This window comes from Pelecanus crispus, chromosome 10 (assembly GCF_030463565.1).
Source record: "Pelecanus crispus isolate bPelCri1 chromosome 10, bPelCri1.pri, whole genome shotgun sequence".
Taxonomy (NCBI): Eukaryota; Metazoa; Chordata; class Aves; order Pelecaniformes; family Pelecanidae; genus Pelecanus; species Pelecanus crispus.
Window position 1 is genome coordinate 26,766,771 of NC_134652.1, and position 17,188 is coordinate 26,783,958.

The window sequence follows — 17,188 nt, forward strand, 5'->3', positions numbered from 1 at the left end:
AGTATCAATAATATGGCTTTGGACTTACAGGCAAGATTGAAACCTTGGGGAAGTTATGCAGTGTCTCCCATTCCCTTCTCAGGTATTCAAGTGAACCCACGAACACAATGTGCTTGAGTTCATGGTAGTGAAAGTTGCTGGCTCGTAATGGCATCACTAAATTTCTTAATCCAATCAAAGCAGATTTAACATCCCCAAATATGCAAACGACTACATGCCCACTTAAAACTGTCATCGCTGCTTCACTTCGAGTCTAAAAAAAAAAAACAAAACAAAAAGACAAAGGAGAAATCAAACAAAGGGAAGCTTAAATCATATATTGAGTTTTAAACCAGGAAAAACACAACTGTCAATATTGTTCATGCACAAAGAAGCGGTTTGATAGTAGCTGTTCATTTTACCCTTGTTTATCCTTCATTAAACATGTTGAGCAGAAGAAAATTTCGTTCTTGTTTGCAAATCCTTCAGTGTTTGGGAAGATGTTGTACTGGACCGCATTCTGGTCCCATATATGTTTCTACACATGTGGATTAAGACTCTGGTTACAAAGCACTATGAGTTTAGCTAAGAACAGAATTTGACCTACTATGCATTTAGCCATTAGAAGGGTTATAGAAAAGAGATACAAACCCATGCCTTAGCTGATGAATCACTAGTGGGTTTTTTCAGGACCAATGTGAAAAGGAAAATGTGAGTGCCCAATGATCTTAGTAGGGCTTTTCGGTAGTACACATATCTTGTGGATTGACCGTATTCTCTTAGAGTCAAAGTTCTTATTTTAGGACAAGCTGCTACTACCCTGAGAAGCAATCAAAGAACGCTCTACCCTGTTCTGCTTTACCGTGGATGCCCACCATACTCCACAGAGCTTCTCTCAGCAAGAAAAAACTAGTGTGCAAGATCGTGACTAGTACTAACTTTTCAGGCCCACTGGATCTCCTGGGTTGTTGAATAGATAGAAGGAAAAGTCTCATGGAGAACATTTGAATGATGTTCAGAATTATCTTCTTGTCTCAGTGACAAGAATAAATTTTTGCACTAATTTAATCAGTGGTAATGTCTGTTGAGCAGGCAACTCAAACACCAAGATGATTAAAGTCAGCCATTAGGAAAAAATGACCTTCATTTCTGGAGCCGGTCTTTACTGCACTCCATCAAGTAGCTGTGGATCCACTGAATCATATTGCGAAGAAGTTGTACACTCAGTACCATTACATAGAAGTTTTGCCAACGAATAAAACTAAGACAATGGTGAACTGCAAAATTTTCCCCTCACTTACCCAGACTATACGTCCTTTTTCTATATTATGGAAGCATGACAATGTGCAATACAGATTGGAATATGCAGCAGAGGTGTTCACTATGTAAGAAGCATGGGAACTCTAATTAGAACTTTTCTCGTTAGTTAAAAAATACACGAGCTTTCAATTTCTCTGGGGAAATTACACTGATTTTCATACAACTCTACCAAGGGGGTGGTCTTGGCCCTTCAAACAACAGAAGACATGAGCAAATGCTCAAGTGAAGCATGTAAAGTTGTCCCATGCCTCTGCCCATGGTTCTTGAATACTCAGACTTTACAAGACAGAGACAAAGTCTTGAAAGAAATTATTTTAAAAATGTCACTCTATAGTCATTGATCTGTATGTAGCCACTTACATTTGACTGTATGTCAAAACCAGTCCTTATTACCTGATACTGCTGGAACCTTGCAGAGCCAAAACAGACCTTGGGCAGAAAAATGAATCCTTTTCTGATTGAGGCATCATCAAGTATCAATTAGAAGACAACGTGGGAAATCTTCAAATTACATACTAATTTGTACTTGTGTTGTCTCTAAGGACAGTGTTAAATTTGCATGGATATGAATGCAGACATAAATTGCGGACTGTGAGTCTGAAAAGGTGCAGGGAAGCAGGTTTCTGGCAGTGTCTTTATTGGTGATGATGCATGAAGCAGAAAGAACCTGGCCAGACTTACAGATTCGCAGGCTAGTAGGGGGAAAAACTGACATGGCATCACCAAGAGATGATAAATGAGGCACTCCACAGTGCCATTTTCAGAGAAACACTTTTCAAAGTGGGACAACAGGTAAAGGTTGTCTGCTAAAAAGTGTTTAGAGCATGAAGGCAGATTTCTATCTCTGTCTATTACAAAGTATTGTACAGCAGGGCTGCCCCTCCTTGCCTGTTGCATATAAATGCGTATTATTTAAAGCTGTTCAGCCAAACTCCAACTCACAGCTCAGTCTCTAGAATTTGGAATTTACTTGCTTGACTGTTTAAACACCGATATTGCAATTCCAGGCAATGTCATGGTTATTACAGAAACCCCTAAGGAGAAGTGGAGACAAGCTTTTAACCCCCGATTGCTAGAATAAACTGGGGCTGTCACCATCATTGGCTATACCACACCACAGTGCAGGAAAATCTAAGAGAGCAGGCTCAGGAAAAGCTTTATGAAGTGCGACAAAGTGAAGATCCACCAGGGAGTTCATTTCAAATATCATCGGTTTTGCGTATGAGATCTGGAGTTAGTTACTTGTTACTCTTAGGTATGAGTACATGAACACAAGTGGCACAAACTTTCACCGAGCAAAATAGACTGTGATAGGCCTTCTAATTATTTTTAATGACTTGAGTCATTTTGATGGTTTCCTGGTTTCCCCAGTTAAACAAACATATACTCAGGCTCACTGAAACATGCTAGAAAGGCAGAGTAGTAGTACTACTTACTCCGGCCTATCTGGGCATCTTGAAATGTTGGAAATTGAGAAAGAAGTTCTAAGAAAGCAAAATTCACATAAATAAATAAGAGACAGTGCAAAGCAATGCTTGCCTGTATTAGAATCATTACTGCCTTGTGTAAAGAGAGAAACAGGGTATGTAAACATTTAAATATATCCAATCTTAATTCTCTAAAGATTTAAACTCAATATGCAAATTTCAGCTTATGAAAAAGAAATCCTCTATTTTGGACCAATTTTGATTGTTGCACTTGGCATACAGATTTATATAATCATAATTCTTTAACCAAAATGCTAGCTTTGATTTCACCACGCCGTGCTTCTGATTTCAATATGCTGGATTTAAAGTAGAGATTAATTTATTAATCCATTAGACATCAGTTCTGTGGTTCAGATAACCTCTTTTCAAACACAACTTATCATCAATACCTACCAAAATGACCTTTTCAATGTCCTTGGCTGGACACCAATGAAACATCCCTGTAGAGTCATATTTTTTCACATTGGCATCCATATTGTCAATCTGCTCGTTGCCAGGAATTAACAAGGGGTCATGCCTGGGGAAAAACAAGTTGAGGACAACATAAGTGGAAAATATTATGAATTATGGATGGAAAGATATCCCAAGAGCTGTGTACAAAGAGGGATAAAAGTAAAAAAAAATGAAATGTATTTACACTTTAACATGCTTTCACTGCGGGCACTTTTAAACAAAAGCTGAAAAGAAAAAAAAGTTAGTTTTTAAATTTTGGGTGCAGTTTCAAAGATTTTCTATACTTTTTCTACACCAATAACCACTTAATTTTAAACTGGGCTTTCTGACACCACCACATCCATAAAAGTTTTTTTCTTTCCAGTCCCACCCCTCCAAAATAAATATTGGAGTTGCTATTAGCATCTGCAATGAAGTAGAAGGGATAGGAACAGAGCCCCATGCTGACTGACTGGCATAAGTATGGAAAGCCAATTACTTGCTTTTACCACATACAACTTCTGACGTGATGCTCTTCGCAGTAAAAGCTTTAACAGGCTGCACTTTAAATATTTTAGCAATTTGCCCAATCATATTTTGCTTTCCCAAACTGAAGCCTTTTAAAGATTCAACAGTATGTCATTTTAGAGCAGACTGACTAACAAATGCCCACATCTGGAATACATGATTTTAATACCAAACAACAATGTCCATTTTCTCGGACAACTCTGCCTGTGATAACCTTCTAAGTGTTTTTGCAGCAAGATTTCAAAGGACAAGGCTTCTCAAAGGAGAAGTAAATAAAAGACATTTTCATAAACTTGCTTTCCAGCAAGACAGTTACATCTAAGCACGGATACATACAGTTCTTTAAGTTATATGCTAAAATCAAACATTAAGCTAAGTACTAAGTGACTCCAACACTCTCAGATGCTAGTGAAGATCCCTAAGTGGTTGCATTATACAACAGCATTAGAAGGACAGTGTTTACAAGGCATAGGGTAAACTGACCCTAAAATCTTAAAGTCAAGGACAGAACAGAGCTTTGTCTGGCAAAACTAGTCTTTACTTAAGGTTTTTGTCATGAATGTTTGAAATATCCCGATACAGAATTGTAACATTTCAAAGAAAATATTCGCAATTAGGAATATGGTAAGTACTCTGAGACAGGTAGCCAAATTTTAAAGCAGTTTGCCCTTTGAAGCCTGTTAAAGAAATGCCCATATTGGCTGAATGCTCAAAACTGGAAAGTTTACTGCTTTTAAAGGATATGAGCCAGCAGACTGTGGTAAGAACCTCTCTTCTGCATTGCCGACTAAAGCAGACTTTGAACACTGTGTATGATATAGGTTAATTTATCCTGAATACAGTACAATAATTTACCATGCTTAAAACAGTTATGCTCGCATGCCTAAGTAGGGTATAATCTCTAATTCTGTCAGGGTGATTAATTTGCGTAATTTTATAGCCACTGATTATATATCCATTGAAATCAATGGAAAATTTGCATTCATTTCACTCAAAACGGGTCAACTCCATAGAAAGTGGCTTAAAAGAACTTGAGAAATTATTAATACAATGTTCCATTTAAACCAGAATCTTTTCATATTTTAAGAAAAAGCAATGCACTACATGGCAAAGGCATAAGTCAGACTCATCTGGAAAAAGAAACACTGTGTTTTCCAAGTTTTTTTACATTCACTCAACAGAGATACAGTTCAGTGCATTTCACTATCAACCCACTGGCAGCAGAGGAGTCTCTAGGGGACTACCTGGAGTCTCTGACACTACTCCAGGTTTAGTACTGAAAGGCCTTGTAAGTGTGCTCCCTCTTTTGTGGGAAGCAGAGGTGACTTCTTGGTGCAAAAGCTGTACCAAAGGGTTTTGTTGTGGGTCGTTTGGTTTTGGTTTTGTTTTGGTTTGGTTTGGTTTTTTAATTTCTACAAAAATACCTAGACTCTGCATTCTCACATCCCATTAATCAGCGAGCTGCAGCCATGGTAGTTTTGGCTGAGAGCTAACTGTGATGCTGTTCATAGGGCATTCCTTGCTGCTCATAATTGCATGTAGCACAATAAGGTCTGCAAGCATGGATACAATTCCATTTGAAGGTTGTGCTAATGTTCACACAACATTTAGTGGCACTCTGTCCTAGCTATTTTTTCTGATGCAATGTGTTAGCTATGTGTTTAAAAATAAGAAATTTTGCCAAAAGGTTAGGAATCTTCAGGAGCTTCCACTGAAAAAAGTTTTTCTTTCTGTTTTGGTTTTTTCTCCCCTAAACTTTCACAGGACATTTCCCTACCAGCCTTTTGTAGCACAGCACTGAAATGAAAGCAAAGTTCACTGATCAAATCGCCTCCTTTTTCTTTCAGAAATTAGATGCATATAGGAAGGAATTTTCCTTTTCCCTTTCACTTCATCAGAGAAACTATAATAAATCAAATTGTAAAAAATGCCACATTCTAATTTTCTAATCAGTGTTTCTTTTCTGCTCTGAGATTTAAAACTAAATAGAGCATCTGAAGTTTTCACACAAATGAGTATTTAACAATACTCTAATCCCAGTCACAGAGATGTTACAAACTGAAAGGAATCTTATAACAAAGCAGGTAATAACAGATATCTGACATCAAATTATGGTCAACTGCCTTGAAGTCTGAGGCAATTTTGTGTGTGTGTGCTTAAAGCCTAGTGTAGTTCTCTTTTGCGTAAGGGCCTTGAATCCTAAAGGGGAATATTCGAAGTAGCTTGTGCCAAAGATTTATTAGAATCTTATCTCAATACTATATTTTCTAGTTATCTTAGGTTTAAACCGAAGTGTGCTACAGAAGGGGTGAAGATTATGAATCATCAGATATAACTCTCTACTGAAGTTTTAGGTAACAAATTGTGATTTTTAATTTCTTTTTTTTTTTTTTTTAAATCAATACATGCACTTATTTGCAATATGATAAACTGTTTGGATCCTCTGATTCATTGCTTGGAGTACAGCAAGTGGGAGCCTTAAAAGAAGCAAACAGGATGGGTCACACAACAAGAAAGTATGTTAATAGATACTATTGTACTACTTTTACTCTAGGAGAATGGATTATTGTCTGAGAAGGAAACCGTGATAAGACTAGCCACACTTTGTGTTTCAGAATCTGTGGCTTGTTACACATAAGTGTGTTTATTAAATTGAAATCTTCTGGGCTAAGATATTATTTTAATCTCTCATTAATCAATGATTTTTCATTCTCAGTAAAGCAATCCCTGAAAATATCTATGGAGGTTGAAAACTGTTTACTACCAAGGTCCAAATTTGTCCTCAGATGTTAGAAGATACGCTGGCTTATGCACTTAAAAACTGAATTGATCTTTGGAGGTGTTTGTTTTTTTTTTAAACCCATGGTCATTTTATGAAGTAATACAGTAATAAAATAGTATCACTACTTTGGACATATACACTCTTGTTAATCTGATGATCTAAACCTGTTTTGCAAATACTAGAAATTAATTAAGACAGACACACAGAGGCCAAGGCTGTCAAATCTGCCTAAGGGGTTTGGACACCCTCTTCCCATTAAAATTCCTATTACACAAAGCTTTACAGTTGTTGCCCTTGCAGCCAAATCATGGACTGCATGGTTCTAGAGCCTCTCTGTCCCGCTCACCCTTGAAGATGGCCCTGTCAAGCCATGCTTGAATCACATTGGCAGGTTACTGTGGAAATGCTTGTATTAGCGCTGCAGCTAGTATGTTCTCTAGGGCTGTAAAGTCATCTGCCTGAAAAATTCAAATTATGTGAAGAAAACCACCTTCTACCAATTAAAATCCATAGCGTTTGTTTTAAGTGAGATGGCTTTTATGGCTTGCAATGACCGAAGAATTTGGTCATTCCAGCTAGGAAAAGGCAGGCATGTATAGCATGCATGGGAGAAAAGGAGCAAAAGTTCATTTTCCCTTACCCATAACCCCAGTTTAAAAATAGCTTCTCTGGTTCTTATGGCAGATATTACATACGCATGACTTAAAACAAAGAGCAAAATACCATCTTTTCAAGGTTTTGAAAAGCATATAATGCCACTTATGATCAATTAAACTTGAAAATGACACTAAATGTCATGCTACAGCTGCAACCCCAAAAAGCCTGCCTGGAGGACAACAGCCTAAAGCAAAACCATAAATCCCACTTCCAGCAAACCTATTGCGAGAAAGTCAACATTACATTTTAAAGAGCGCTGTTTACTAGCACACATTTATAACTACTGCAAACTTATTTACTTGGAGTTTCCGAGTCTGGAACTTCTGAGTAATGACTGCGGATGGACAGAACTGAAAAGACCATTTGGGGCCAAATAGCTGCCTCATTAAATGACTATTGTTTAGCATATCCTTTGATTCTGTCAACTTTGTCTTAACCCTCTTGCTATCATTCATATGCAATTTTGAGCGTTAAAGCAATATACCCTCATTGCTCTGCAGTGGAACCGCTCCATACATTGAGCACTGGGAATGAGAATACTATATGACCAGTAGAGACCCTGGTATTGTTTGAAAATAAACTGTAATCTGTTAGTCTTTGCACATCAGTAAAACAATGTCTTGGCTACTTTTTATTCTGCCCTACAAAAAATTCCCCTTATATAAAATCAATGGCAAAGCACCCCTGGGAACAACACATTCGTCTTTAACCTTGTGTTTGTTAAAGTCTACAATTATGCCTTTCTCAGGTAGATATACTATATCTGGATTGTGCCCACAAAAAGATGTTTAGCAGTCTACTGTTTGAGATTCAGGGTATTGAAACTCACCTTGTGTGTGGGCCAGGAATTTTGAGTTTTCCTACCTGACTTTGGATGTGGATGTGTGTTTGCGAGTGTATGCACACACATACTTAATTTTAGGATGAAGGAGTGGGTTTGTTGAAGGTAAGATAGGAACTGAAGACACACTAGAGAATGTCTCATGCCTTTGAAATTTCTCCTACAACTACCCTAACAAATTGTGGCAATTAACATGCTGTTAGTGTTAGATGTATGCAGCCAGTACAGGTGCTAATAATTGAAAAAGCATTTAGAGCTTTTACACCCTGGCTGAATATTTCATGATGTGCTGCATGTTTCACTATTTACTCAGTGGGCCTCTGTCACTTCAATCTTCTCTGACTGCTTTGACTGGTGCTATAAAGCTCAACCAAGATAGAGTGACGGCTTGTCACAGGCAAACTCCACTGACTCCGGCAGCTCGCTGGGACTAGCTGTGAAGGTTGTCACGATATTCTGATGGAATTCAGCAAATGTTTTGTGACTAATACACCCAACATTTGTCGGCTACCATTAGCCATTCCCTGTGACCCTCTGCAGTCTGTGTGGATGGCATTAAGTTGTAATGAGAATTTGTTGCCTATGTGTGTTACACTAATGACACTCTCTTACTGATCTTTCCTTTCCCAGGTTAATCAGCAATGAAATTTGTAAGGATTCAGTGCCCAGATACACGGGGCTTTAGAGAAGAAAACCCAGTGTGACAAGAGAAAGAAAACCTGCAGTTTGCTGTTAAAAGCTTTCACTGTCATATTCAGAAGGCCTTCTAATATTGGCCACAGTCTCACACTGTCTGACTTTTTCCCTAAATCTACAAAGAATATATCTAATCCAGTGGTTGGTACTTAGTGCCCTGTGCATGCTTATGGGCTGAATTACACTGCTAAGAATACTAACAATTCTCCTTCCTTCCCTCTCTACCCAGATGTTGCTGAAGTTTTTTTTATCTTCACAAGCCTTACTGAAGAGTTCACGTTAATTTATTAAGACTACTAAGGACACTGATATAGAGCTGTTTACTGTAAGAATCTTGCTCATTAAAGTATCTTGGCACCTCAGGACATGTTCAGAATATGCTTCTGAAGAATGAATCCTCTCACACAGAAAAGTAACAAAATAGTTAAATTTGAGACTTTTATATGAGCAATTTAATGAGGGGAGACAAGGCGCACAGCCAATGTATCTTCTGATTTTAATATTTCCCATTTCTATCTACTCGAGCTGCGGAACTAGCAATCTTTGAGGGGCAGGAGAACGTACCTGAAAAAATAATTTTTCGTTTGTAAAAAAAAAAAAAAACCACAGTTAAGTGGCATCATAAAATATAGGAGTGGGTTTTGTGACTTAAATGAAGTGTGCAGCCTTTATACCTTATGATAAAAGCTACCACTTTTGCAAGTCAAAATTTATAAGAATACGTTATTTTCTTTAAACCCAGTTTAAAGCTAAAGAGTTTCTTCTTTCCATTGCCTTGATCTGAATGGATCTTCTGTTACCCTGAACTTTATAAAAAAGCCTGTTGATTTTTTGTGCTGGAAAAGTCTCCCTTTCCTTCCTGACACTGCACTCTCATCTCAAAAACGCTTGTGCAAGATTTCACAGTACTCTGTTCTTATTCCCATGGTTTATAGCACAACTACCAATGGTAGCAACAGTCAGAGGGCTAACATATGCTACCTGCTATCATTCAAACCTTTTCATTCTATAACCTTGTTAAAAACGGGTCTAAGATAACATAGTGATTACTGAGCTACTCCTGTTGCTCATGTTGGTTGCAGTGAACTTGTAAAACAGAATCAGGAAGTGAAATGTGCTATTAAATACCTGCTGTGTTGCAGCTTAGTTATCATTGCATATTAGCACTGCATAAAGTTAGCCTTGTAAATCCCTAACAAAGGATGTAAATTTTAGAGTACGCGATGGAAATCACCACGGCTGAGGGACATACATATAACCAATTATTATGGTTAATCAGTGAGCTTTCACCTCTTCAAACCTTACCTTCATGCCTGATTTAGGGGAGTCACAGAAAATTATCAGATTGAACTTATTTTCACCAGTTTTTGCTTGAGAAATGTTCCCCTCTAGACCTCTCATCACTTTTTGGGGTTCCTATGAGAAAGCTCATAGTTTCAGTTCCTGGAAGGGCAGCACTACAATGGCAGGGGCAATACAAATTCATCCTGAGTGACACTAGCAGAAATGTGTGTGTACATCTGAGTGTATGTTGCTGGGCGGGGGGATGAGGAGATAAATGTGCACAGCCATTGCTCATATACTTAGAATATTATATCCAACTTCAGGAAAAAAGACAGGAGGTTTCCCCCTCAACTTCATATAAATAATCTCATTAGTTTTCCAGAAACGTATGCCAAAAAGCTCACTTTTTTCCGTGTCACTTAGCTGGGTCTTGACAGTCTCTGAGCAAGTTTTATGGTTTGGTTGGGAATTATTTTAGATTCTTGATCAGGAAAAATCCTCAGGCTTATGAAATTCTCCTTGGCAACACACTGAAAACCCAGCATCCTCTGATGCCTCTGATTCTTATGTGATCAGGGACACTAATGATAATGACCCTTTGCTGAGTATGCTACTTGTCTAGAGGCCTATGTCAACTACACCACTACATTCAGAGTGGACAGGGACAAACTATTTGTTTGCTCTTCAGGCCCCTTGGGCCCTGTCATATGCTATTTGTTCTTGCATTAAGAGGTAGTTTGACTCAGCTGGGCTGACATTTCCTTCAAGTCAGTGTATTCCACTCATGCAGTAGCAGCTACCAAAGCATTAAGTGAGGACCTGAGCCGCAGCAACAATCCTTTTAAGTGGCTTTTTTGATTCGTATCCAGGGCTTTTCACATTTTTACTGGTCATTCTAGAATCCAAAATGACACCTTTTTTTAAAAACTAGCTTTGCTATTTGATATTTGGGCGCCTCCTCATATTTAACGTGGCTATTCATCAATAACATGCATCAAAACCTGGGACTGTGAGATGATGAACAGGTGACTTGGTATCACTGCATGACACCAGAGGCATCAAGTAGTTCTACTTTTCTTCATCTCATGAAGTAGGAGACCTGATATGTGATTACTCTGCTACTCACAGCTTTCCTTCCTTTTCCTTCCACTTCCTATTTTAATTTTACTTTTTATTGTAATAGGATTTCCTTGTGTTCACATCTCCACAGGAGAAGTATCTGATGTTCCTGTTGGACTTTAAGTTATTTTTAAATAATACCCATGTTCTTGTGGGTTTAATGGGACAGAATTCTGTTGATGTAAACCAGATAGAAATAACCATGATGGTGCAGAGTATTTTTCTAGTTAATTTGCATTTATAGCTATAGTTGGAATTTGAAGAAATTGTTTCTGGTTGATTAGAATCTTCCAGTATTGCATCAGTGTGACTCTGCTCATGCCATTTCATGTGATGCAGTATTCAGTTAGAACAGTGACTTTCTAAATGGGAATCTAGACCATTTGTGATGTATACAAAGAACATTTGTATGCCTACCATCTATTTATTTCAGTTAGTAATTTACTGGAATTTAGAGACAATAACATCAGAAAGATGACATTGAAAAGATGTCTTCAATCTATCTATCTGGATCATATTTGGTAATACAGCTTTCTACTGATGTGTGAGTAAATCTCAAAAATTCCCACTTTCTGACCAGGTCTAAATAAGCACCTGTCAGACCTCTTGTCATAATGTCCCAGGGAATGCCTATGATATAGCTTCTGTCCTCTGTTCTACTCCAGTGACAGCAGAAGTCATAAAGCTTTATCTCATGGCATAATACCCTCTTCCCTGATTTGCCCCAGCCACTGTGGAAATCTAAAATCCGTGCAGCACTTTCAATGTTTGCCTAACTGTAGGGCTGCTCAGAAAGGGGTACTAAAGTCACAAATGTGATCACAATTCATAAATGAACTTTTCACATATTCCTCCTTTACACGCTCCAGATTTCTTGTCCTCCAGGTCCCCTCTAGAACCAGGACCATAGCTGAGGAAAAGTCTGCAAAGTAGCCAGCTGTTTCTGTGGGAGGGACAGGGGTGAAACTGGCTTTGAAAAGGAGCTTTTAAAGTGAATTTAAGAAAAATATTGCAAAGATAAATATCAGCTGCAGACACGACAGTGCTTTAGCTGATTTACCTGTTGTGTACTTTTAGCTGACATACCCTAAAGATTTCTGGGCAGGAAAGCAAGTACCTGTCACTTTAGGTAATTTACGAGGATACAAACCAGCAGATAATACAGCCCACCTTTGTTTATCAGAAAGGAGAAAAGCCTTTGGCCGTTACAGGCAAAGCTTAACAGAGTTCTCTTCTGATTCGATCCACTTTCTCTTATTTAGCACCTTGAATGTGAGTTAAGCCAGTGTAGATAAAGGGTGAGACAAAGAGATGGTTGGGTCTGGGGAGAGGCTGAGGGTGCCGACACAGGGCTGGTGAATAAATTTAGCAGCAAGGGAGAAGAGGAAGAAAACAATGTCTGGATTTGGAAGCCTGGCAAGTTCTCCACTCGCTGCTCTATCTGTATTTAGCAATTCTGATGTGCTACTGAGCAGACAGCTCAGGCTCAGGACGACTACTCTCCCTCAGTCCCTCTTCAGCAGGCAATGAAAGCAAGCTCCACTTTGAAAATCTTCCCCCATCATGCAAACTGACACAGGCATGCTTTTCAAAAACCCACAGCCAATCTGTTGATCATTACTTATTTACAAAGGCCTTCGGGCAGAAAGTCCTGTAAAAACCATACTTGATACGGTATACACTAGCTTTTTCTGCTTGTGGAAAAAAGTACCCCTAAGGCTACCTCAAACCATCACTTTCTATTGCACATAAAATGTACCGTGTAACACTAAAGTATTTAATATATATGGTATAATATATCTACAGGAAAGGCATTTGTGTAGAAGTATGTTACCCTGTATTTGGTAATTTGATGTTTTGCTGAAGGCTATGACTTGAAAAAGCCTGCACCTAGTACAGAGGACCTGTCATCTCAGTACCCAAGAGCCAATAGAATAAAGAAGTACCCTTAAGCAGCAAAACTTTGACACAGCTTTGAAGCATATGAAAACAGTATAACTCCCCAGAATTATTATTACTCAAGATCAAAGAAATGAGGCATACTTTACATAGCAAACAGGGACAGTGTGCTCAACTCCAAATGTTTCAGCTATTTCTCTCTCTCTCCCTCTCTTTCTTTTTATTTCTACTTCCCCAAAATCAGGGGGTGGGGGGGAATCTCCCACATGTTTAGAACTTTAAGTGGTTAAAACTATTAGTACCAGACAAGAAGACTGTCCAAAGGTAAGTAAATTGAAAATTATGCTAGCATGACAACTGGCACCATAAAAATGAGAAGCTTGCCAGTATGTTCATTTTATTCTTCCTCATAAACTGTAAACAAGCATGTAAATCAGTGTCATATGGGCAAGGCTGAGCTAACAGGAAGGCAGAGAACTTTTAATGATACATTTAACAGAAATAGATGGTCAATTGGAAAAAACAGCCACAGCTGGGTGCATTTTCCTCTGTGAATCAATCTCACTTTTGGTTCTGTAGTCTAAACAGAGATGAAGACAACTTGTAGAAGTTACGTCCTTGAATATGCCCTATATTGCAGTAACAGTAAACGAATACGGGTGCTTCTGTAACTGGCCAAAGAAAATTTCCAGTCTATGGACTAAAATACAAAGAAGAATAGAATACCTAGCTGTATCCAGAATTGTTAAAGGAACAAAATCATTGCCAACAATAAAAGTCATGAATTATTTTAGATATAGAGAGAACTATATATTCATATTAGTTTTTTTCACTTAACCTCTGTGACTGCGGAGCAGTTACTGTTACACATGCACCCAAACTGGATGAATGTGTCTGTTTATATATGTAAGTAAGCTTACATTTTTCTGAAGATATATGCAGTGGAAAATGTCTGCTATGATATTTAGTTCTGGAACAATTATGGACTGAGGTTCTAGCCTGGCTACTTCAGATATGCAAAACCAGAGCAGGAATGGCCTCCTTGTAGAAAACTCCACGTCCGCTATCTGATTCTGTTCTGACTGACTTGAGCAGGCAAAAGGTGAAGTACAGCGAAACAGAAAGCAAATGCCATATTTTTTTAATAGATTCCACTTTCATGTTGCAGTTCTAGTTTTAACAAATCTCTTAGAGGTAATTTGTCCTATGGAAGGAAACTACATAGTTATACAAAGGCGCACCGGTGTAAAATAATGTACACATAGCAACAGGGGAAAAATATCACTAACAAGATGATGTTTTCATCACCCACTTTTAGAGTATATACTACCCTCTCAAAAATCCCTGTATTTCATAATTAATGTGCTTTTAGCCTGAGTAAAACTGCATTAGTTTTGAACTTTGCTTTGGCAAGTACATAGATTATTAGACTTTTTTATCAGTCTAAATCAATTAACCGAAATTTGATTTCAATCGACAGGATAAAAGGAAGGTAATATTCAGGTTCATTTTTGATTGTGATGATACATCTCACATATGGCCTTAAGTACAGAAAACAGTACTCAGAGGGAATCCAACAAAAAGAGAATTGCCTGAGGCAAACTAACCACATGAGTTCCCCTGATTGGTTAGTGCTATCATTAGTGCCACTGCTGTTTAAGAACTACACACGGACAGGACAGGGTGACAGCTAAGACTTTAAAGCCTATGTATTTTTCAAACAGCTTTTCAAACTGTTTTTCATGACAGAATTTTTTTCAGCTCTATCATTAACTGCTGACAAGCTGACAGAATAAATACTTCAGCCTTTCAGAAACCATCTAACAATCTTTTTTTCCACCCCCTCCCCTTATTTTTGATGTGGGGGGAGGAGAAGAGGAAGGAAGGAAGAAAGGATATGAAGATATGAGTTTCTTACAGTCTTACCTCATCAGTTTGGGTGAGGAGTTGGGTGAATTTCGCATGCCTCCGTTTCGCTGCTTTTTTTTGGGTGATAGTGTCGACGGCTGCTCATCTTCAACTGGAAATATAAGGAACTCATGAGATTAAGTACTGCTCTAAGTGCAATATGAAATACAAGTGAAGTAGCAAAGAACACACACTCTATGTCCATTCACGCACTGATACTTCATTGCTAACATAGGCCCAACAGTAATAAAAATCAAATACATGTTAGTCAAAGAGGTTGGTTTGAAGGAGAAGCAGGGAAGAATACCAGGGTTTTGAACACAGGCGTTCAAATTGGTTTCATACTTCAAAAACAAAGAGGGGGGAACCACATTCGGGTTATTCTTAGAGTTATTTTCAGTTAATCTGCGCTACAGAAAAGTAGAATTAGTGCTCTGCTATATTCCCAGAAAGATGAAGTACTATTTGCAATACCAACATAACAGCTGCCAGCCTGCTTTTGCTAATGAACTAGACACCAGTTGGTTCTTGCTCCTCACATGCCAAACAACAGAGTCTTCATGAAGAGATGTAAAATATTCAATGCCTTGACGTTCAATGATTCAGTTAGTCGGGAATGTGAATGCAGCCTGCCATTGTGCACAGATCTCCAGCACAAGTCAGACCTCATCGCTCTACCCTTCTCACAAAAGGGAGTTTTAACAGGAGTAAACAGAATGAGGTTGAATGGAAGTGGGGAGACAATACCTGTATAACAGAGGATGCATGTGTTATGCAATCTTTTAATGAGGATGAGGTGTGTTGTCAACGACAGATCAATTTCCAGATGTAAAATCACTTACGGTTTTGCCAATCATAAACTACTCTTGGATAATCTATGTCACAAGACGTATTGCTTAAACAAGTGCAGCTTCCTAATAACTCATCTATAAGCATGAACCATCATCTTTACTCTTTCAAGACTGCTACTGCACTTGATAATCTGCGCATAAGGTTTACATGTGCTATCAAAGGGAGTTATCTTATGCCCACTTTCTCAAATTCACACTAATGCTGAATTATTCTAATATAAAGAAGGAAAAAATACACTTTTTTTTTCCATCCTATTGTTAACTGAAAAATGAACTAGAAGATAATATAACTGATGCCTAGGAAGCTGTTACTTTAAAGCTAAAAGGAAAGAGATTAGTAGTAGTAGTAGTAGTAGCTATATTAAAATACACATTAGCAGTGCACAAGCAGAGGCTGGGAAAAAACTTCTATTTGCAATGAGCTACGTAGGAACAACAACAAAACCTGGATTATGTCATGTGCCCTAGACTTATCTGTGAAGAAATTAAGCAATATCCTTCTGCTATAACCCCCTTCTGACACTATTTTATTACAGACTGCACTCTAGCCTGCCACGTCTGTCTGTTTGCCCAAGTCTGCTGTGGAACTTCATTTTGCCTTGGTCAAGACTGAAGGACTGGGCCCTGAAAAGACAGATGTGCTGTCTTTTTAAATGACCTGGCATCAACTAACACATCAAGGGAATCAAAACAAAAGAAAGCACTGCAAAAGAAAAACCAAAACAAAAAAGCTAACCCCAAAATAAATGCCCCAAAGAGTGGTGTAAAAGTTAATACTTAGATCAGAGAAATGACTGTCTAATAATGATTTATTTCACTGACTTAACTTTCTTTTCTTCTTGGGCAGCATCCCCAAAGACAAAGCCATTTCCTTATCCTTTGACTTTTCTTTTTTCCCAAGTCAGAGTCCTATAGTGGAAATGCTTATTGATGATTATTCAAGTACCATTCTTTCTTTGGCTGAGAGATAAATAAGCCCATAGAAAAATCTCAAAAATGTACAAATTGAAATTTTCTTTCTGTGACAGTTTGTTCTGATTAAGCTAGATCACTTCAGTATTTAGTTATTTGTAACATTAAGTGAATACACACAGAACTATTTTATTAGTAATATCTTTCTATTTCTGATTATAACAAAGTTCAAGTATTTGTGCATTTCAGAACACCCTCTGCAAATCACTCTCTTGGAAATGGCCTGGTCTTGTTTTAAACTTGTCTATCAGAAAGTTATTTGCATGCTATTCCACACAAACAATAGGTTGCTTTTAAGATATACACTGCGCTCTCTTGTTCTTTATAGGATATAAATATTCAGTTCCAATCTGATGAATCCACCACTTAAAAGATAAAGGAACAAGAACCATACAAAATGTTCCTTCCAGAAACCAGCCATAACTGACATGTT

At 38.0% G+C, this 17,188-nt stretch overlaps 1 protein-coding gene across 41 annotated transcripts in view; it reads right to left on the bottom strand.

The window, feature by feature from the left end:
• The window catches only part of KCNMA1 (potassium calcium-activated channel subfamily M alpha 1), a 528,106-nt gene that overhangs the window by 52,888 nt on the left and 458,030 nt on the right, over nucleotides 1-17,188 (bottom strand). For 39 of the 41 annotated variants that reach the window (XM_075717335.1, XM_075717316.1, XM_075717321.1 and 36 more), the window contains 3 exons: nucleotides 14,951-15,044; nucleotides 3,180-3,303; nucleotides 29-253 (listed from right to left, as the gene is read on the bottom strand). In XM_075717335.1, the coding sequence (XP_075573450.1) occupies nucleotides 29-253; nucleotides 3,180-3,303; nucleotides 14,951-15,044 (443 nt within the window). Of the gene's footprint in view, nucleotides 1-28; nucleotides 254-3,179; nucleotides 3,304-14,950; nucleotides 15,061-17,188 lie in introns of all 41 variants that reach the window. The other 2 variants (XM_075717326.1, XM_075717327.1) reach the window with 1 other exon arrangement.